The following is a 23,691-nucleotide window of genomic DNA, read 5'->3' as shown; positions in this document are numbered from 1 at the left end:
CGACTAAAGGTAGGATGATCTTCAGGGGGGTAGTGTTAGGTTTATTTAAGGGGGGTTGATTTAGATTTGGGGCATGTGGGTGGTGGGTTTTAATGTTGAGGGGGTTGTATTTTTCTTTTACAGGCAAAAGAGCAGAATTCTTTGGGGCATGCCCTGCAAAAGTCCCTTTTAAGGGCTGGTAAGGTTAAAGAGCTGGTAACTTTTTAATTTAGAATAGGGAAGGGCATTTTTTTATTTTGGGGGGCTTTGTTATTTTATTAGGGGGCTTAGATTAGGTGTAAGTAGCTTAAAATTGTTGTAATATTTTTTAAATGTTTGTAACTTTTTTTTTTTTTGTAACTTAGCTTTTTTTATTTTTTGTACTTTAGTTAGTTTATTTAATTGTATTTAATTGTAGTTATTTGTAGGTAATTTATTTAATTAATTTAATGATAGTGTAGTGTTAGGTTTAATTGTAACTTAGCTTAGGATTTATTTTACAGGTAATTTTGTATTTCTTTTAGCTAGGTAGTTATTAAATAGTTAATAACTATTCTAACTAGCTAAAATAAATACAAAGTTACCTGTAAAATATATATATTTTTGACTGAAGAGTATCATACGTTTTGCATATGAGACTGCTGGACAGCAGCCTCCAGAGAGAGTTATGGCTCATTCCATGAGAGCTGTTGCTTCCTCATGGACATTCACGAATGAAGCTGTTCTGTGGAACAGATTTGCAAGGCTGCAACTTGGTCCTCTCCACACTTTTTCAAAGTTCTTCAAATTCGATACTTTTATTTTGGCTGAGGCCCCTTTTGGGAGAAAGGTTCTTCAAGCAGTGGTGCCTTCCGTTTAGTTTACCTGTCTTGTCCCTCCCATATCTTCTGTGTACTCTAGCTTAGGTATTGAATCACATTAGTAATTAAGATGATCCGTGGACTCATCGTGTCTTAAAAAAGAAAAGAAAATGTATGCTTACAAGATAAATGTATTTCTTTTTTGACACGATGAGTCCACGGCCCGCTCCTTGTTCTTTTAGACAGGTTGTGGGCTATTGTAAACTTCAGACACCTCTGCACCTTGGCTCTTCCTAACTTTGGTCGAATGACTGGAGTGGGAGGAAAGGGAGGAGCTATTTAACAGCTCTGCTGTGGTGCTCTTTGCCTCCTCCTGCTGACCAGGAGGTGAATATCCCATTAGTAATTAAGATGATCCATGGACTCATTGGGGGGTAGTTATCAAGCCGTCTACTTTACCTGCCTTCGCCGGTTCAATACGCCCGCCTAAGCTTGCCTACCATCGCCGCCGCGGACCTGCAAAATTTCGCCTAAGTTATCAAAAAAGCTGTCAAAAAGCCGCGCACCAAGTACGGGGCGATGAGCAGCGGACTGTGAAAGTTATCACTCATCCGATCTCGCTGCTCTTCGGCTTTTTGACAGCTTTATTGATACCCCTGTCACTAAGCACCCACACTAACTACACTGTTCTACCCCCTATACCGGCGCCCCCGAAGCCCCCCGCAACTCAATAAAGTTATTAACCCCTAAACCGCCGCTCCTAGACCCCGCCGCAACTCTTATAAATGTATTAACCCCTAAACCGCCGCTCCTGGACACCGCCGCCACCTACATTATACCTAGTAACCCCTATCCTGCCCCCCCCCCCCATATCGCCGCCACCTATAATAAAGTTATTAACCCCTATCCTGCGGATCCCGGACCTCGCCGCAACTAAATAAATAGTTTAACCCCTAAACTGCCACTCCCGGACCCTGCCGCAACCTATATTAAACTTATTAACCCCTAATCTGCCCCCCTACACCGTCGCCACCTATAATAAATTTATTAACCCCTATCCTGCCCCCCTACACCGCCGCCACTGTAATAAAATTATTAACCCCTAAACCTAAGTCTAACACTAACCCTAACACCACCCTAACTTAAATATTAATTAAATAAATCTAAATAATATTTCTCTTACTAACTAAGTTAATCCTATTTAAAACTAAATACTTACCTTTAAAATAAATCCTAATATAGCTACAATATAAATAATAATTATATTGTAGCTATCTTAGGATTTATTTTTATTTTACAGGCAACTTTCAATTTATTTTAACTAGGTACAATAGCTATTAAATAGTTATTAACTATTTAATAGCTACCTAGCTAAAATAAAGAGAAATTAACCTGTAAAATAAAAACTAACCTAAGTTACAAGTACACCTAACACTACACTATACTTTAATAAATTATTCCTATTTAAAACTAAATACTTACCTGTAAAATAAACCCTAAGATAGCTACAATATAATTAATAATTACATTGTAGCTATTTTAGGATTTATATTTATTTTACAGGTAACTTTGTATTTATTTTAGCAAGTTAGAATAGTTAATAACTATTTAATAACTACCTAGCTAAAAGAAATACAAAATTACCTGTAAAATAAATCCTAACCTAAGTTACAATTAAACCTAACACTACACTATCATTAAATTAATTAAATAAATTACCTACAAATAACTACAATTAAATACAATTAAATAAACTAACTAAAGTACAAAAAATAAAAAAAGCTAAGTTACAAAAAATAAAAAAAATAAATTACAAACATTTAAAAAATATTACAACAATTTTAAGCTACTTACACCTAATCTAAGCCCCCTAATAAAATAACAAAGCCCGCCAAAATAAAAAAATTCCCTACCCTATTCTAAATTAAAAAGTTACCAGCTCTTTTACCTTACCAGCCCTTAAACGTCCCTTAAAGGAATCTTCATTCAGTCGTCGGCCGTCAGGGAAGAAGGATGTTCCGCGTCGGTGGGATGAAGATGGATCCGGAAGAAAGAAGATTGAAGACGCCGCTTGGAAGATGACATCGTCCGGATGGAAGACTTCTTCAGCACCGCCTGGATGATGACTTCATCGGATGGAAGACTTCTTCAGCGCCCTTTGGATGACGACTTCTGCCGCTCCGGATCTCCTCTTCGGTTCCATCGGTGGTCGGCTGGCTGAAGACGACTAAAGGTAGGATGATCTTCAGGGGGGTAGTGTTAGGTTTATTTAAGGGGGGTTGATTTAGATTTGGGGCATGTGGGTGGTGGGTTTTAATGTTGAGGGGGTTGTATTTTTCTTTTACAGGCAAAAGAGCAGAATTCTTTGGGGCATGCCCTGCAAAAGTCCCTTTTAAGGGCTGGTAAGGTTAAAGAGCTGGTAACTTTTTAATTTAGAATAGGGAAGGGCATTTTTTTATTTTGGGGGGCTTTGTTATTTTATTAGGGGGCTTAGATTAGGTGTAAGTAGCTTAAAATTGTTGTAATATTTTTTAAATGTTTGTAACTTTTTTTTTTTTTGTAACTTAGCTTTTTTTATTTTTTGTACTTTAGTTAGTTTATTTAATTGTATTTAATTGTAGTTATTTGTAGGTAATTTATTTAATTAATTTAATGATAGTGTAGTGTTAGGTTTAATTGTAACTTAGCTTAGGATTTATTTTACAGGTAATTTTGTATTTCTTTTAGCTAGGTAGTTATTAAATAGTTAATAACTATTCTAACTAGCTAAAATAAATACAAAGTTACCTGTAAAATATATATAAATCCTAAAATAGCTACAATGTAATTATTAATTATATTGTAGCTATCTTAGGGTTTATTTTACAGGTAAGTATTTAGTTTTAGTATAGTGTAGTGTTAGGTGTAATTGTAACTTAGGTTAGTTTTATTTTACAGGTAAATTTCTCTTTATTTTAGCTAGGTAGCTATTAAATAGTTAATACTATTTAATAGCTATTGTACCTAGTTAAAATAAATTGAAAGATGCCTGTAAAATAAAAATAAATCCTAAGATAGCTATTTAATTTAATTATTATATTGTAGCTATATTAGGGTTTATTTTAAAGGTAAGTATTTAGTTGTAAATAGGATTAATTTAGTTAATAAGAGAAATATTATTTAGATTTATTTAAGGGGGGTGTTAGGGTTAGTGTTAGACTTAGGTTTAGGGGTTAATTATTTTATTACAGTGGCGGCGGTGTAGGGGGGGCAGGATAGGGGTTAATAAATTTATTATAGGTGGCGACGGTGTAGGGGGGGCAGATTAGGGGTTAATAAGTTTAATATAGGTTGCGGCGGGGTCCGGGAGCGGCGGTTTAAGGGTTAAACTATTTATTTAATTGCCGCGAGGTCCCTGATCCGCAGGATAGGGGTTAATAACTTTATTATAGGAAGCTTACGTCACTAAATTCTACTTTTGCCGTTATCTAGGGCTTGATAACTAAGGCGAATCAGCCTCGCCAAAAATACGCTGCGTAATTCCAGCGTATTTGAGGTTGACGGCTTGATAACTAGAGGCCACTGTGTCAAAAAACAAATAAATTTATCAGGTAAGCATACATTTTCTTTTTATGAGTGGTTTCCATCCTAAGAGAATTTCTGGGGTTGGTCCCTGATCCAGTACATTTTGGTTTAATTTATAAGTAACACTAGCATCTCTGGCTACTGGGTCCTTGAAGACATTGACTGATGTCTACTTTTAGAGTTTATTAAATATTTACAGGGATATCTGCAAATGAGCTCTAAAGGGCCTTCATGTCAGAGTTCAAAGAGGCAACAGTGTTCCTAACATCAATGCATGAACACATTGGAAATGGTCCTTGTATAACTGGGGTACTTTTTGGAGATAGTCTCTGGCTCTGATCCATTTTTCATGTTGTTTTCTGTCTTTATTGCAATGGCTGTTGATAGCTACTGAAAATATGATTTCACAAAGTTTTCCTAGGCATTTTATCTTCTAATCTGTTTAACCAAGAACAGGCATATTGTAGATTCTCTAAGATCCTTTTTTTCTTATTCTTTTGAAAGGCAGAAGGTCTTTATCTCTCTACCTGTGCTTCTTTTTTACTATTTGGTGTAATGTCTTATTTTAGGATAGGTTAAATTATTATTCAGAGATTAAAGCCAATTTACTTCTATTATCATATTTGCTTTATTCTATTGATATCCTTTGCTGAAGGCATAACAATGCACTATTGGGATCTAGCTGAACATTTATGTGCAGCCAGCAATCAGCAGCTAACTCCCAGTGGTCCATTGCTGCTTAAAGGGACACAACCCCAATTTTTTTATCTTTCATGATTCAGATAGATCAGGCAATTTTAAGCAACTTTATAATTATACATTTTTTCTTCTTTCTCTTGCTATCTTTATTTGAAAAAGCTACCCAGGTGCTGAACCAAAAATGGCTGCTACGCTTACATTCCTGCTTTTTTAAATAAAGATACCAAGATAATTAAGAACAATTTATAATAGGAGTAAATTAGAAAGTTGTTTAAAATTTCATGAAAGAAAAAATTTGGGTTTTGTGTCCCTTTAAGAGCCTACCTAGGTATATGTTGGGAAGTTACTTACAATTACATTTCCTATCTGAATCTTGATAGTTTAATTTTCACATTACTGTTCCTTTTAAGTACAAATTTCAAGTTCTAAACTTGGGCACATCATGACACTTATCTGTAGCCAAACAATGCAGGTGATAATAGCGACTTAATGAAAATTGTCTGTAATAATCACATACACTAACACTAATTCTCTTTCTTATTATATCTCTTCCTAATGTTTCAGTATGAAGGCTAGGAAGGTTTTTTTATTTGGTTATTCCACTGGTTTTAAAACCTGCACTTAGGCCTCCCTAACAGTCCACATTTTGAGGATATCTGAACTGGAGTACAGGTGAAATAATCATCTGATAAGTAAACAATGTTATTTTACCTGCTCTCATCCACGGTAATCCTGGAAATCTGGCCTGTTGGGGAGGCCCGAGGACAGGTTTGAAAATCAGTGAGTTATTCTGATGGAAAGACAAAATAGTTGTCTAACTAAAACCATGAGATATTACACTGGGGCTACTTTTATTGTGAAACAGATGCACTTTTTTTGCACTTTTAGGTTATAGAAAAAGACAGTGTGTCTCTATTTGTCAAGTCAATGTATCTGCAAGAAAGCTCCATTTCAAGATCACTTCTCATTCACCTAAAGTTACAGCAATGGAACAATGCAAAGCATACACTTGGTCCTCACTACAATCTTTTCAGTCGTGTTTTGTATGTATATATATATATATATATATATATATATATATATATATATATATATATATATATATACAGTTGTATGTAAAAGTTTAGGCACCCCTGACAATTTCCATGATTTTCATTTATAAATAATTGGGTGTTTGGATCAGCAATTTCATTTTGATCTATCAAATAACTGAAGGACACAGTAATATTTCAGTAGTGAAATTATGTTTATTGGATTAACAGAAAATGTGCAATATTCATCAAAACGAAATTAGACAGGTGCATAAATTTGGGCACCCCAACAGAAATATTGCATCAATATTTATTAGAGCCTCCTTTAGCAGAAATAACAGTCTCTAGACGCTTCCTATAGGCTGTAATAAGTTTCTGGATGAAGGTATTTTGGACCATTCCTCTTTGCAAAACATCTCCAGTTCAGTTAGCTTTGATGGTTGTTGAGAATGGACAGCCCGCTTCAAATCACCCCACAAATTTTCAATGATATTCAGGTCTGGGGACTGGGATGGCCATTCCAGAACATTGTACTTGTTCCTCTGCATAAATGCCAGAGTAGATTTTGAGCAGTGTTTTGGGTCGTTGTTTTATTGAAATATCCAGCTCCGGCATAACTTCAACTTTGTGACTGATTCCTCAGTACCGGCACTGGCCACATAAACCCACAGCATGATGAAACATCAACCAAATTTTACTGTGGCTAGCAAGTGTTTGGAATGCTGTGTACTTTTGCCGCCATGCATAACGCCCCTTGTTATGACCAAATAACGCAATCTTTGTTTCATCAGTCCACAGCACCTTCTTCCAAAATGAAGCTGGCTTGTCCAAATGTTCGTTTGCATACCTCAAGCGACTCTGTTTGTGGCATGTGTGCAGAAAAGGCTTCTTCCGCATCACTCTTCCATACGCTGAATTGTTGAACGATGCACAGTGACACCATCTGCAGCAAGATGATGTTGTAGGTCTTTGGATGTGGTCTGTGGGCTGTTTTTGACCGTTCTCACCATCCTTTGCATCTCCGATATTTTACTTCTGACCTTAACAAGAACTGTGCCTGTGGTCTTCCATTTCCTCACTATGTTCCTCACAGTGGACACTGACAGCTTAAATCTCTGCAATAGCTTTTTTTAGCCTTTCGCCTAAACCATAATTTTGAACAATCTTTGTTTTCAGGTCATTTAAGAGTTGTTTTGAAGCCCCCCTGTTGCCACTCTTCCAACTTGCAATTGGCCACTTTAAATACTTTTTCTCATGATTTGATGCACCTGTATATGATATATATGTATATACACAGACAGAGAAGCACACTCACAGGAACGAACAACCAGCTTAATACCGTTGTTAGCCTGTTCTTTGGCGATTTACCACCTGGGTGCAGCTTCTTTTAGCCCAGTAATGCTTTTCACAGAGTAGAACATTCCTGTAGTATATCAGTCTGATCCCGCCTATTGCACATCTCTCTGTGTGTATTTAGTCTCCCTATGGGAAAAAGGGGCAACCAGACATGGACTCCTTGCTCAGTGTGCTTAGAGGAATATGGCTACACCTCACTGACAAGGCCCAATGAAGGATGAAAAGATCGTCTGGGGTTGCTGTGTTCCTTGATCAGAGTGGAATTGCCTGGTATTTCGGTGCTGGACTGACCCTAATAGGGGGGATCAGACTGATATGCTACAGGAAAGTTCTACTCTGCTAAAAGCATTACTGGGCTAAAAGAAATCTGCACTCAGGTGATAAATCGCCATAGTACAGGCTAACAATGGTATTGAGCCGGTTGTTCGTTCCTGTGAGTGTGCTTCTCTCTGTGTGTATATTTAGTCTCCCTATGGGAAAAAGGGGAAACCAGACGTGGACTCCTTGCTCAGTGTGCTTAGAGGAATATGGCTACAACTCATTGAAGAGGCTCAAAGAAGGCGGAAACGATCGTCTGGGGTTGCTGTGTTCTTTGTTCAGAGTGGAATTGCCTAGTATTTCGGTGCTGGACTGACCCTAATAGGCGGAATCAGACTGACATACTACAGGAAAATTCTACTCTGTGAAAAGCATTACTGGGCTAAAAGAAGCTGCACCCAGGTGGTAAATCGCCATAGAACAGGCTAACAATGGTATTGAGCTGGTTGTTCGTTCCTGTGAGTGCACATCTCTCTGTATATAGATAGATATAATGGCTCAGCATGTCCACTTGAAGGCTGGGTATGTAAGCGCAGCGGCATGGAGGCACTGAGAAGCGGGGACAACAGTTTTGTTTTATGTCCCTGCTGCCTTAGATTGAACATGCCCTTGTTTACACAAGTTTGTATCATGACAGAGGGAGATACATGCAGTCTATATACTGTGCCAAATAACCTGGCTAGTAGCTTAGGACTATGCAAAATATATGATATTTTATAAAACTTATGTAACATCTTTGTCAAAACATTTCACGAAACTTCTTGATTAAAGGGACACTGAACCCCATTTTTTTCTTTTGTGATTCAGATAGAGCATGACATTTTAAGCAACTTTCTAATTTACTCCTATTATCAAATGTTCTTCATTCTTTTGGTATCTTTATTTGAAATGCAAGAATATAAGTTTAGATGCCGGCCCATTTTTGGTGAACAACCTGGGTTGTTCTTGCTGATTGGTGGATAAATTCATCCACCAATAAAAAAGTGCTGTCCAGAAGTCTGAACTAATAAAAAAAGCTTAGATGCCTTCTTTTTCAAATAAATATAGCAGGAGAATGAAGAAACATTGATAATAGCAGTAAATTAGAAAGTTGCTTAAAATTGCATGCTCTATCTGAATCACTAAAAAAATTGGGTTCAGTGTCCCTAAAGTTCAGCATGAAACAAATAAACCAGAGAATATATTTAAAACAATACAACCCCCTGTATGTTCTCTAGATTTAAAATATTTTACACATATCTATTTATCTAATTTACATTCCTCTCAAAACTTCTTTTCACCATTGCAGGAAACAAGGATTCAGCATCTGAAGAGAAAAAAGAGAAAGGTAAGTAAACGGCTACTTTACACAGATTTATGATTAGATGAACATTGTCTTTATTTTGGTCACTATATACATGCAGTTTACTGAAGTACTGAATGGGAACTGGGTTTGTTTATCTGAAGAGGATGACACTCAGCAGGGAAAGGAGACTGAAGTCATCAGCTCTAGCCAAAACACCCGCTGATGTCACAGTAAACAAGGAAATCCCTACAGCTGTTTGTTAGTAAAGGTGCAGGGGGAGGGCTTACAAGCCCATACAGAACATACCATTTTAAACAACTTTCCAATTTACTTCTATTATCAAATATGCTTTGTTCTTTTGGTATCCTTTGTTGAAAAGAATACTCAGGAGCTAACTGCTGATTGCTGGCTGCACATATATGCCTCTTGTCATTGGCTCACCCAATGTGTTCATTTCGCTCCCAATAGTGCATTGCTGTTCCTAACACTACATTTTAACAAAGGATAACAAGAGAACAAAGCAAATTTGATAATATAAGTATCTTGCAATCTTGTTTTAAATTGATTCCTGAAAGTTTAATTTTTACTGCTGATAGATGGATGAGAAATTGTTTATTGTTTAATGCATCATAAATCATCTATTATACACTTAAAGGGACACTAAACCCAATTTTTTTCTTTCATGATTCAGATAGTGCATGCAATTTTAAGCAACTTTCTAATTTACTCCTATTATCAAATTTTATTTGTTCTCTTGCTATCTTTATTTGAAAAAGAAGTCATCTATGCTAAGGAGCCAGCCAATTTTGGTTCAGAACCTGGACAGCACTTGTTTATTGGTGCTGTCCAATCAGCAAGGACAACCCAGGTTGTGAACCAAAAATGGGCTGGCTTCTAAACTTACATTCTTGCTTTTCAAATAAAGATAGCAAGAGACTGAAGCAAAATTGATAATAAAAGTAAATTAGAAAGTTGCTTAAAATGGCATGCTCTATCTGAATCATGAAATAAAAAATTTGGGTTCAGTGTCCCTTTAAAATCCTGTATACAATAGCTCTATAATTTGTCTTATGGCTCTAAAAACAATTTAGTAAAACTGGTGGTGTCCACAATACAGAGAGTGTAGTGTTTGTTGGGTTAACTTACAAAAAATACTGTTTCTTGATGCTAGTGAGCACTTTATTGTCTCCTGTTTTTAAAGCCAGCATGCATTTTTAAGGAACTAGCCGCACAAAAAATATGCTGTAAATGAGAACCTAGCAGTTAGAAGAAAATCTAGTACATGATTTTCTTTTGCTCGATGGCTAGATATGTGTTAAAGTGGATAAACAGCAGGTGGCGCCAATAAATAGATTTTAACTTCACTTGAATACACTGAATGGGTGACAGTCTTTTATTCCACTCCATTTTAACCCCTTAACGACGCATGTCGTACAGGGTACGTCACACACAAACTGGTCTTTAAAGACCAGCGACGTACCCTGTACGTCGCTAAGGGTTTCAAGCGGCTGGAAGCGATCATGATCGCTTCCAGCTGCTTTCAAGGTATTGCAGTGATGCCTCGATATTGAGGCATCACTGCAATACCTTTTTTGGTACACTGATGCAGAGAGGGCCACTCTGTGGCCCTCTCTGCATTGGCCAGCGATGGTGCCGATCGTTGGTGGGTGGGAGCCATTTCAGGGAGGCGGGTGGGTGGCGCATCTCTGGGGAACTTCCTTCTGGCCAGCAGATATGTCGTGTGCACGCAGGAGCGCGCGCGGGAGGTGAGAGGCGGGTGCGCGCGTGTGTGCATGCGCGCGCACCCGTGATCTAGCAGAGGACCATTTAAAATTTCAAAGTGCTGGGCAGTGGGAGAGAGGGTGGTGGGTGGCAGAGGAGGAGGGGGGTTACTTTCCAAAAGCGATCTGGGAGGGGGAGGGTATGGAGGGGAGCAGCTACACTACAGAAAAAGTGAGTGTTTTTTATAAAACAAATTACATTTTATTGCAAAGTGGGTACTGGCAGATAGCTGCCAGTACCCAAAATGGTGGGGAATAGTTAGTGGGGGGAGGGTTAGAGAGCTCTTTGGTGGGGATCAGGGAGTTTGGATGCTAAGGGGGGATCCTACGCAACAGAATATGATTTAAAAAAAAAATAAAATAAAAAAAAAAACTTTTATTTTAGTACTGGCAGACTTTCTACCAGTACTTAAGATGGCGGGGACAATTGTGTGGTGGGGGAGGGAAGAGAGCTGTTTGGGAAGGATCAGGGGGTGGGATGTGTCAGGTGGGAGGCTGATCTCTACATTAAAGCTAAAATTAACCCTGCAAGCTCCCTACAAGCTACCTAATTAACCCCGTCACTTTTGGGCATAATACAAGTGTGGTGCGCAGCGGCATTTAGCGGCCTTCTAATTACCAAAAAGTAATACCAAAGCCATATATGTCTGCTATTTCTGAACAAAGGGGATCCCAGAGAAGCATTTACAACCATGTGTGCCATAATTGCACAAGCTGTTTGCAAATAATTTCAGTGAGAAACCCAAAGTTAGTGAAAAAGTGAACGATTTTTTTTATTTGATCGCATTTGGCGGTGAAATGGTGGCATGAAATATATAAAAATGGGCCTAGATCAATACTTTGGGTTGTCTACTACACTACCCTAAAGCTAAAATGAACCCTAGAAGCTCCCTACATGCTCCCTAATTAACCCCTCTACTGCTGGGCATAATACATGTGTGGTGCGCAGTGGCATTTAGCGGCCTTCTAATTACCAAAAATCAACACCAAAGCCATATATGTCTGCTATCTCTGAACAAAGGGGATCTCAGAGAAATATTTAAAACCATCTGTGCCATAATTGCACAAATTGTTTGTAAATAATTTCAGTGAGAAACCTAAAGTTTGTGAAATAATTTGTGAAAAAGTGAACAATATTTTTTATTTGATCGCATTTGGCGGTGAAATTGTGGCATGAAATATACCAAAGTTGGCCTAGATCAATACTTTAGGATGTCTTCTAAAAAAAATATATTCATTTCAAGGGATATTCAGGGATTCCTAAAAGATATCAGTGTCCCAATGTAACTAGCGCTGATTTTGAAAAAAAAGTGGTTTGGAAATAGCAAAGTGCTACTTATATTTATGGTCCTATAACTTGCAAAAAAAGCAAAGAACAAGTAAACATTGGGTATTTCTAAACTCAGGACAAAATTTAGAAACTATTTAGCATGGGTGTTTTTTGGTGGTTGTAGACGTGTAACAGATTTTGGGGGTCAAAGTTAGAAAAAGTGTGTTTTTTTCCATTTTTTCCTAATATTTTATAATTTTTTTTTATAGTAAATTATAAGATATGATGAAAATAATGATATCTTTAGAAAGTCCATTTAAAAACGGTATATAATATTTGTGGGTACAGTAAATGAGTAAGAGGAAAATTACAGCTAATCACAAACACCGCAGAAATGTAAAAATAGCCCTGGTCCTTAAGGGAAAGAAATTGAAAAATGGCCTTGTCCTTAAGGGGTTAATTAAATATCTGCAAAATATTAGGTGGTTGGTGTGTGTGTGTGGCATTTCCAGAGCAGCTATAGCAGTAAATAATAATATAGATGAAATCTAATGTTCTAGTGGTATTAGTACCTCTGACCCTATTATCACTTTCTGTTTTTTATATTCATATCAGACACTGCATTGCAAAAGATCTACACACAAATCAAAATGTTTTTAAAGCTGTGTCCTCCCAATCACTGTATAGAATGTTTTGGGGTTAAAGGGACAGTCAAGTCCTAAATAAACTTTCATGATTTAGATAGAGCATGTAATTTTATACAACTTTCCAATTTACTTTTATCACCAATTTTACTTTGTTCTCTTGGTATTCTTAGTTGAAAGCTAAACCTAGATAGGCTCATATGCTAATTTCTTAGACCCTGAAGGCCGGTTCTAATCTGAATGCATATTGACAGTTTTTCACTGTTAGTTCATGTGTATCATATAGATAACATTGAGCTCATGCACCTGAAGTTACCTGGGAGTCAGCACTGATTGGCTAAAATGCAAGTCTGTCAAAAGAACTGAAATAAAAGGGCAGTTTGCAGAGGCATAGAAACTTGGTAATTACAGAGGTAAAATGTGTATTATTATAACTGTTTTTGTTTAGCAAAACTGGGGAATAGGTAATAAAGGGATTATCTATCTTTTTAAACAATAAAAATTCTGGTGTTGACTGTTAAGGAACAGAAGCATCTCTGCATGTTCAGCTATAAGTTTGTTTCTTTTATCAGTAAGGGCGTTTGACGCTAAGCTGAACAGTCTTTCACTTTCACACTACTGCATGGGTCAGCAAGATATTTTTGGGCCATTAAATCTCAGTTTATTAACTGCCCAGAACTTCAGGGGTTTGTCTGAATGAGGTACAGTTATCTTTCCCAGGTAGGCTTCCAGCTGTAAAGTAGCAGCTTTTGGAGCACTGCTCTCAGACGTACAATTATACAAATAACAGCAACTTTTATTTGCACAACAGAAGTGAACAGTTTTTATTTAAGTCTCTACCCCAGCTTAAAATGAAATGGGAACATGAAGTTTGAAAAAACACCACAAGATGGCATATGGGTAAGATCTAAGATTTAGAGGTATCGGTTTAAGTATCTGTGTATTTGCACGAGTACAAGTACTGGTGCAAGTACTTGGTATCGTTACCGATACCGATACTAGTATCGGTGCATCCCTAGCTAAGCCTCTGCAAACTGCCCCCTTATTTTAGTTCTTCTGACAGACTTGCATTTTAGCCAATCAGTGCTGGCTCCTAGGTAACTCCACGTGTGTGAGCACAATGTTAACTATATGACACACATAAACGAATGCACTCAAGTGGTGAACAACTGTCAAAATGCATTCAGATAAGAGGTGGCCTTCAAGGTCTAAGACATTAGCATATGGGCCTAACTAGTTTTAGCTTTCAAATAAGGATACCAAGAGAACAAAACAAATTTGGTGATACAAGTAAATTGGAAAATTGCTTAAAATTACATGCCCTATCTGAATCATGAAAGTTTATTTTGGACTAGACTGTCCATTTAAATTACTGGAAAAGTGAAGAAAAGAGCATATGAAATTAAATTATATATATATATATATCTGTATATATATATTGCTATGCATAACTAAACTTTTTGTGAGGAATTACATTTGGAGTTTAAATGTAATTTCTCGAGCTACCAGCCAGCCAAGTACCATTCATCTTTTCTGCCCTATTTTTGTGTTATTAATAGGTTTGTGCTTCACATTATATAATGTTAGACCCTACTCACTTGCTAATGCCTCTAGCTCTTAAAGGGACATGAAACCCTAATGTATTCTTTCATGATTCAGATATAGCGCACAGTTTTAAACAACTTTCAGATTTATTTCTATAACCAAATTGTTTTGTTCTTTTGGTATCCTTTGTCAAAAGGCATACTTAGGCTCAGGAGCGGGAAGCTAGCTGCTAATTGGTGGCTGCACATATATTCATGTTGTCATTGGCTTACTAATGTGTTCAGTTCGCTCCCAGTAGTGCATTGCTGCACCTTCAAAAAAGGATACCAAGAGAATGGAGTAAAACTGATAATAGGATCAAACTGTAAAAAGTTGTTTAAACTATTTTTGGTTTCATGTCTCTTTAAACTGCAACATATTTATTAATATTATTATTATTAGTAGTATTATTATTAAAGGGATAATAAGTCAAAATGTTCATGTCCCTGATGGTTATGAAGAATTACTATAGAAATATAAGCCTTATTATGGTGAAACTTATGTGAAGTAATGCTACTCGCGAGTGTAGAGCACTTAAAGTGAATGTAAATTTAGATGATAAAGTGCCCGTTTTTTAAAAATCCGATTTAAAACAGGTGCACTTTTAATTCATAAAAATTTAAATTTTACTTGTGTTGTGAAAATATACTTACCTTTTATTCTTGACAGCCGCTGCATCGCTTCCCCTGCCCGTCGCAAAGCCTCTTCCCAGGTCTAAAATGAGGAATCCGGCTTCCTCCAATCACGGCGTTGAATCAGACATTGATTCCCCCGTGGGGGAAGCCGTGATTGGAGGATGACGATCTGTCATTTTTGACGTATGAAGAGGCTTTGCGACAACCGGGGGAATCGCTGGAGCGGCTGTCAAGATTAAAAAGTAAGTATTTTCACAGCACGAGTGAAATGTAAATTTTGATGAATTAAAGTGCCCCTGTTTTTAATATGGATTTTTAAAAACCGGGCACTTTATTATCTAAATTTACATTCACTTCAAAGGGACATGACAAAATTATTGTTTCATAATTCAAACAGAGCATGCAGTTTATACAACTTTCCAATGTACTTCTGTTATCTAATTTGCATTGTTCTTTTGGTATCCTTTGTTGAAAATCATACCTATGTAGGCTTAGGAGCAGCAATGCCCTACTGGGAGCTGGCTTTTGATTGGTGGCTGCGCATATGTCTCTTCTTATAAACTTACTCATTGTATTCCCCTAGCTTACTCTCACAGTAGTGTTTTGCTCCTGAAGCAAATTTTATATTAGAAGTAAATGAAAAAGTTATTAAAAATTGTATGTTGTATCTAAATCATGAGTTTCATGTCCCTTTAAATCAGTGCAAATCAAGACGAATTTGAGACATTAGTTGCCTACCAAATGCATGTCGTGTCTGCCTGCACAGCTGCGCCGGCAGCACAATTGTAGCTGAAAACATCAGAAAGACTGTGATGAATCACATGTTATTCAATTTATTAACTTGGAAAAGATGAAATTCTGAGTTTGCTGTGACCATATTAAAATTGGCTGATGCAGTGAGATGTTATTATCGTACCCATATTACAATTGGCTGTTGCAGTGAGATGTTATTATCGTACCCATATTACAATTGGCTGTTGCAGTGAGATGTTATTATCATACCCATATTACAATTGGCTGTTGCAGTGAGATGTTATTATCGTACCCATATTACAATTGGCTGTTGCAGTGAGATGTTATTATCATACCCATATTGCAGTTGGCTGTTGCAGTGAGATATTATCATGCCCATATTACATTTGGCTGTTGCAGTGAGTTGTTATTATCGTGCCCATATTGCAATTGGCTGTTGCAGTGAGATGTTATTATCATACCCATATTGCAGTTGGCTGTTGCAGTGAGATGTTATTATCGTGCCCATATTGCAATTGGCTGTTGCAGTGAGATGTTATTATCGTGCCCATATTGCAATTGGCTGTTGCAGTGAGATGCTATTATCGTGCCCATATTGCAATTGGCTGTTGCAGTGAGATGTTATTATCATACCCATATTGCAGTTGGCTGTTGCAGTGAGATGTTATTATCGTGCCCACATTACAATTGGCTGTTGCAGTGAGATGTTATTATCGTGCCCATATTGCAATTGGCTGTTGCAGTGAGATTTTATTATTGTACCCATATTACAATTGGCTGTTGCAGTGAGATGTTATTATCGTACCCATATTGCAATTGGCTGTTGCAGTGAGATGTTATTATCATGCCCATATTGCAATTGGCTGTTGCAGTGAGATGTTATTATTGTGCCCATATTACAATTGGCTGTTGCAGTGAGATGTTATTATCGTGCCCATATTGCAATTGGCTGTTGCAGTGAGATGTTATTATCGTTCCCATATTGCAGTTGGCTGTTGCAGTGAGATGTTATTATCGTGCCCATATTGCAATTGGCTGTTGCAATGAGATGTTATTATCGTGCCCATATTGCAGTTGGCTGTTGCAGTGAGATGTTATTATCGTGCCCATATTGCAATTGGCTGTGGCAGTGAGATGTTATTATCGTGCCCATATTGCAGTTGGCTGTTGCAGTGAGATGTTATTATCGTGCCCACATTACAGTTGGCTGTTGCAGTAAGATGTTATTATCGTGCCCATATTGCAGTTGGCTGTTGCAGTGAGATGTTATTATCGTGCCCATATTGCAGTTGGCTGTTGCAGTAAGATGTTATTATCGTGCCCATATTGCAATTGGCTGTTGCAGTGAGATGTTATTATCGTGCCCATATTGCAATTGGCTGTTGCAGTGAGATGTTATTATCGTGCCCATATTGCAGTTGGCTGTTGCAGTGAGATGTTATTATCGTGCCCATATTGCAATTGGCTGTTGCAGTTAGATGTTATTATCGTGCCCATATTGCAGTTGGCTGTTGCAGTGAGATGTTATTATCGTGCCCATATTGCAGTTGGCTGTTGCAGTGAGATGTTATTATCGTGCCCATATTGCAATTGGCTGTTGCAGTGAGATGTTATCGTGCCCATATTGCAGTTGGCTGTTGCAGTGAGATGTTATTATCGTGCCCATATTGCAATTGGCTGTTGCAGTGAGATGTTATTATCATACCCATATTGCAGTTGGCTGTTGCAGTGAGATGTTATTATCGTGCCCATATTGCAATTGGCTGTTGCAGTGAGATGTTATTATTGTGCCCATATTGCAATTGGCTGTTGCAGTGAGATGCTATTATCGTGCCCATATTGCAATTGGCTGTTGCAGTGAGATGTTATTATCATACCCATATTGCAGTTGGCTGTTGCAGTGAGATGTTATTATCGTGCCCACATTACAATTGGCAGTTGCAGTGAGATGTTATTATCGTGCCCATATTGCAATTGGCTGTTGCAGTGAGATTTTATTATCGTACCCATAATACAATTGGCTGTTGCAGTGAGATGTTATTATCGTACCCATATTGCAATTGGCTGTTGCAGTGAGATGTTATTATCGTGCCCATATTACAATTGGCTGTTGCAGTGAGATGTTATTATCGTGCCCATATTGCAATTGGCTGTTGCAGTGAGATGTTATTATCGTGCCCATATTGCAATTGGCTGTTGCAGTGAGATGTTATTATCGTGCCCATATTGCAGTTGGCTGTTGCAGTGAGATGTTATTATCGTGCCCATATTGCAATTGGCTGTTGCAGTGAGATGTTATTATCGTGCCCATATTGCAGTTGGCTGTTGCAGTGAGATGTTATTATCGTGCCCATATTGCAATTGGTTGTTGCAGTGAGATGTTATTATCGTGCCCATATTGCAGTTGGCTGTTGCAGTGAAATGTTATTATCGTGCCCATATTGCAATTGGCTGTTGCAGTGAGATGTTATTATCGTGCCCATATTGCAGTTGGCTGTTGCAGTGAGATGTTATTATCGTGCCCATATTGCAGTTGGCTGTTGCAGTGAGATGTTATTATTGTGCCCATATTGCAATTGGCTGTTGCAGTGAGATGTTATTATCGTGCCCATATTACAGTTGGCTGTTGCAGTGAGATGTTATTATTGTGCCCATATTGCAGTTGGCTGTGGCAGTGAGATGTTATTATCATGCCCATATTGCAATTGGCTGTTGCAGTGAGATGTTATCGTGCCCATATTGCAGTTGGCTGTTGCAGTGAGATGTTATTATCGTGCCCATATTGCAATTGGCTATTGCCGTGAGATGTTATTATCATACCCATATTGTAGTTGGCTGTTGCAGTGAGATGTTATTATCGTGCCCGTATTGCAGTTGGCTGTTGCAGTGAGATGTTATTATCGTGCCCATATTGCAATTGGCTGTTGCAGTGCGAATCTATTATCGTGCCCATATTGCAATTGGCTGTTGCAGTGAGATGTTATTATCATACCCATATTGCAGTTGGCTGTTGCAGTTAGATGTTATTATCGTGCCCACATTACAATTGGCTGTTGCAGTGAGATGTTATTATTGTGCCCATATTGCAATTGGCTGTTGCAGTGAGATGTTATTATTGTGCCCATATTGCAATTGGCTGTTGCAGTGAGATGTTATTATCGTACCCATATTGCAATTGGCTGTTGCAGTGAGATGTTATTATTGTGCCCATATTGCAATTGGCTGTTGCAGTGAGATGTTATTATCGTGCCCATATTACAATTGGCTGTTGCAGTGAGATGTTATTATCGTGCCCATATTGCAATTGGCTGTTGCAGTGAGATGTTATCATCGTGCCCATATTGCAATTGGCTGTTGCAGTGAGATGTTATTATCGTGCCCATATTGCAGTTGGCTGTTGCAGTGAGATGTTATTATCGTGCCCATATTGCAATTGGCTGTTGCAGTGAGATTTTATTATCGTGCCCATATTGCAGTTGGCTGTTGCAGTGAGATGTTATTATCGTGCCCATATTGCAATTGGCTGTTGCAGTGAGATGTTATTATCGTGCCCATATTGCAGTTGGCTGTTGCAGTGAGATGTTATTATCGTGCCCATATTGCAGTTGGCTGTTGCAGTGAGATGTTATTATTGTGCCCATATTGCAATTGGCTGTTGCAGTGAGATGTTATTATCGTGCCCATATTACAGTTGGCTGTTGCAGTGAGATGTTATTATCGTGCCCATATTGCAGTTGGCTGTTGCAGTGAGATGTTATTATCATGCCCATATTGCAATTGGCTGTTGCAGTCAGATGTTATCGTGCCCATATTGCAGTTGGCTGTTGCAGTGAGATGTTATTATCATGCCCATATTGCAATTGGCTATTGCCGTGAGATGTTATTATCATACCCATATTGTAGTTGGCTGTTGCAGTGAGATGTTATTATCGTGCCCATATTGCAGTTGGCTGTTGCAGTGAGATGTTATTATCGTGCCCATATTGCAATTGGCTGTTGCAGTGCGATGCTATTATCGTGCCCATATTGCAATTGGCTGTTGCAGTGAGATGTTATTATCATACCCATATTGCAGTTGGCTGTTGCAGTGAGATGTTATTATCGTGCCCACATTACAATTGGCTGTTGCAGTGAGATGTTATTATCGTGCCCATATTGCAATTGGCTGTTGCAGTGAGATTTTATTATCGTACCCATATTACAATTGGCTGTTGCAGTGAGATGTTATTATCGTACCCATATTGCAATTGGCTGTTGCAGTGAGATGTTATTATTGTGCCCATATTGCAATTGGCTGTTGCAGTGAGATGTTATTATCATGCCCATATTACAATTGGCTGTTGCAGTGAGATGTTATTATCGTGCCCATATTGCAATTGGCTGTTGCAGTGAGATGTTATTATCGTGCCCATATTGCAATTGGCTGTTGCAGTGAGATGTTATTATCGTGCCCATATTGCAGTTGGCTGTTGCAGTGAGATGTTATTATCGTGCCCATATTGCAATTGGCTGTTGCAGTGAGATGTTATTATCGTGCCCATATTGCAGTTGGCTGTTGCAGTGAGATGTTATTATCGTGCCCATATTGCAATTGGCTGTTGCAGTGAGATGTTATTATCGTGCCCATATTGCAATTGGCTGTTGCAGTGAGATGTTATTATCGTGCCCATATTGCAGTTGGCTGTTGCAGTGAGATGTTATTATTGTGCCCATATTGCAATTGGCTGTTGCAGTGAGATGTTATTATCGTGCCCATATTGCACTTGGCTGTTGCAGTGAGATGTTATTATCGTGCCCATATTGCAGTTGGCTGTTGCAGTGAGATGTTATTATTGTGCCCATATTGCAATTGGCTGTTGCAGTGAGATGTTATCGTGCCCATATTGCAGTTGGATGTTGCAGTGAGATGTTATTATCGTGCCCATATTGCAGTTGGCTGTTGCAGTAAGATGTTTATTATCTGCAATAGACAAAGCTTTGCTTCAAAACTAGAAATAAGAGGATAGCTAAGAGACAGGCTGTTCCTATAAACCCATTTAAAACTACTTGGTAGTAGTGAGAGCCAGTGGCTCTTTGACTTTTATGTGTTTCCCATAGGGATGGGCGAATGTGCTGAAAGTGTAATTCGATTGTTAGAACGAATAGTCCTGTGGACATTCGTTTTAGACAATCAAATGTTGATAAGAATGAAATCCATTAAGGTTCAAAAATTGTATGTTATTTTCGTTTTTAAATGTTAATAATAAAATCGAATATCCACATTCGAAATTTCAAATGCAACATTCGATTTAACAAATACTATTCAGAAGTTCAATAGTTCATGTGGTAGGGAATATAGTAAATTGATAATAGATACAAATATATCAATTTGAATATTGCATGATTTGAATATAACATTTAAAGAGAGCATTAGGAATACTATTACAAATATATAGGTTTGAATTCGAATATTGCATTATTTGAATAGAATATTACATTTAAAGAAAGCATTAGAAATACTATTACATAAATGAATGTTAGAATGTTGTACAACGTATTCTAAACCTCAAAAGCCTATAACACACCTCCCACATCACTCATACCTTAGTTTTAAACTTTGCCTCCCTTGGTGGTGGTTGAAGCATTATGATGTGCTTGATTTCTTCTGTGAAAAGCGCTTTAGAGCATATTGAAGAGTTTGGAAAAATGATATTTCATGGTGTATTAACCATGATTATTCCTGGCATTCTTTTAGAATACCTAGGATTCTTCAGTTTTCGCAGAATGATTTAGATAAAGGTTTATCTGCCAGTTCTTTGAAAAGACAAATCTCTGCTCTTTGTGTAATATTTATAGGAAGATTGCTAACCTTCCTGATGTTCATTGTTTTGGTCATGCTTTAATCCAGATTAAACCTGTTATTAGGTCTTTTACTCCTCCTTGGAGCCTTAACCTAGTATTAAAAATGTTACAGGCTTCTCCTTTTGAACCTATGCATATTGGGCATTAGGGCTATGCGGTTTTGGAAAAAAAATAAAATTGCAGATTTCGACCCAAAAAAACGCGGTTTGCGATTCAAAAAAGCATATTTAGATATGCTCAGTAGCTGCTGATTGGTAGATGCACATAGATGCCTCGTGTAATTGGCTCATCCATGTGCATTGCTATTTCTTCAACAAAGGATATCTAAGGAACAAAGCAAACTAGATAAAAGAAATATATTGGAATGTTATTTAAAATTGTATTCCCTACCTGAATCATGAAAGGCATTTTTTGTGTTTGGTGTCCCTTTAATGTACATGTTTCTCAATGACCAATACACTCTGGGAGCATAAAAATACAAAACAATACAAATCACAAAATAGTTCAAATGAAATTAGCTGCCTGCGCTGTGGTTACAACTAAACACTAAACACAGGTATGCTAAACACTACAACTAATCAATAAACACTAGGAATGCAATGGAATCAAATATGTTATGCGTCACAGAAGTTAATAATAAAAAAAAAAGGCAGTGGCATTTACAATTTTTTGTACAATACAATACCTCCCAACATATCCAAATTCAGAAGAGGGACCCCCCCCCAGAGGGCAAAAGTGTGATATGTGGTGGGCAGAAACAGGGATGGGGAATGGCTGAAAAACCATGAGACTGATGTCATATACATTACATTCTAAATATAAAGAATATCCTGTAAATCATGTGCCATATATATATATATATATATTAAAATATTCACACACAGTCTCAACTACAGAGCAACACACATCATACAAACACACACTGCAGAGCATACAAATAAACAAGCACACACACACAGCAACACATACTACAAAGCATACACTTATACGTGCAGACACTCAACATACATACACTACACAGCATTCACTTACATGCAGACTCTAAACATACACACACTATATACACATACATGCAGACACACAAAATACACCACATACATCAGACATTCAACATACACACACTACACAGCATGCACATACATGTAGAGACACACAACATACACAAACCATATACACAGCATACACAGTACACAGCATTCACATACATGCGGACACACAACATACACACAACATACACACAACATACACATACCACATATAGGGTTGCCAGGTGACCTCCACAAAAAAACTGGACACCCAACAAATAAACGGGGGTGAGTATGCGTGTGTATATATATATATATATATATATATATATATATATACATATTCGTGTGTGTTATGTGTATATATATATATATATATACTGTGTGTGTATATAAAATATACTGTGTGTGTATGTATATATATATATATATATATACATACACACACACACACACACACACACAAACACTTTTGAGGGTGATATTGCTTTTTAAGTTGTTGTGTGAATGTGATATGTACTACAAACACATACCTCATGGATGGTGATGAGGTGAACTGTTTCCAAAATCAGACTTGAAGTTGAACCTTCTTAAATATCCCAGTGGCTGGCAGGCAGGCAGGCTGCAAGTTTACACACATACTACCACAGCAGCTGGCTCACACTCACTCTTCTTAGCCAGCTGAGCCAGATAATTACCCACTAACACTGTAGTAAACTTTGATGACAGTCTGACTGAAAGAGTGACACACGCTGAGTCTCTCCGCCCTCACTAAGTTCCAAAAGCATGTGCGCCCGCGCCGCGCAGGTCTACAAAGTTTTTCGTCCTTTGATCATGTGACGACGCATGTATGCGTGTCACTCAAAGATTACGCTTGACGCTACCCGGCCGACAAAGCACACCACCTGACCTGGCTGTCACCTTACCGATGCAATACCACCAAACATTCAGAAGCACGGGCGGCACACACAGCAAAGCCGCTTAGCCTAATCATTACAAATAAAGTTAGGTGTAAAGTGTCTGTGTAATAATCACTGCTGGTGATGATCAAGAAAAAAAAAAAAAAAAACACAAACAATTCTGTCCGGTTTTCTTCCATAGACTTTACCGGGCAGAATTCTAGAAT

At 37.8% G+C, this 23,691-nt stretch overlaps 1 protein-coding gene across 1 annotated transcript in view; it reads left to right on the top strand.

Annotated features, from left to right (window-relative positions):
• The first annotated feature begins 8,287 nt into the window (after positions 1-8,287).
• ASPH (aspartate beta-hydroxylase) overlaps positions 8,288-23,691 on the top strand; it is a 300,885-nt gene continuing 285,481 nt past the window's right edge. Inside the window, exons 1-2 of the mRNA XM_053715890.1 lie at positions 8,288-8,315; positions 9,036-9,074. Of these exons, the coding sequence (XP_053571865.1) occupies positions 8,288-8,315; positions 9,036-9,074 (67 nt within the window). The remainder of the gene's footprint in view (positions 8,316-9,035; positions 9,075-23,691) is intronic.

The sequence above is a fragment of the Bombina bombina genome, chromosome 5 (assembly GCF_027579735.1).
Source record: "Bombina bombina isolate aBomBom1 chromosome 5, aBomBom1.pri, whole genome shotgun sequence".
Lineage (NCBI taxonomy): Eukaryota > Metazoa > Chordata > Amphibia > Anura > Bombinatoridae > Bombina > Bombina bombina.
This window is presented reverse-complemented; position numbering and strand designations above follow the sequence as displayed.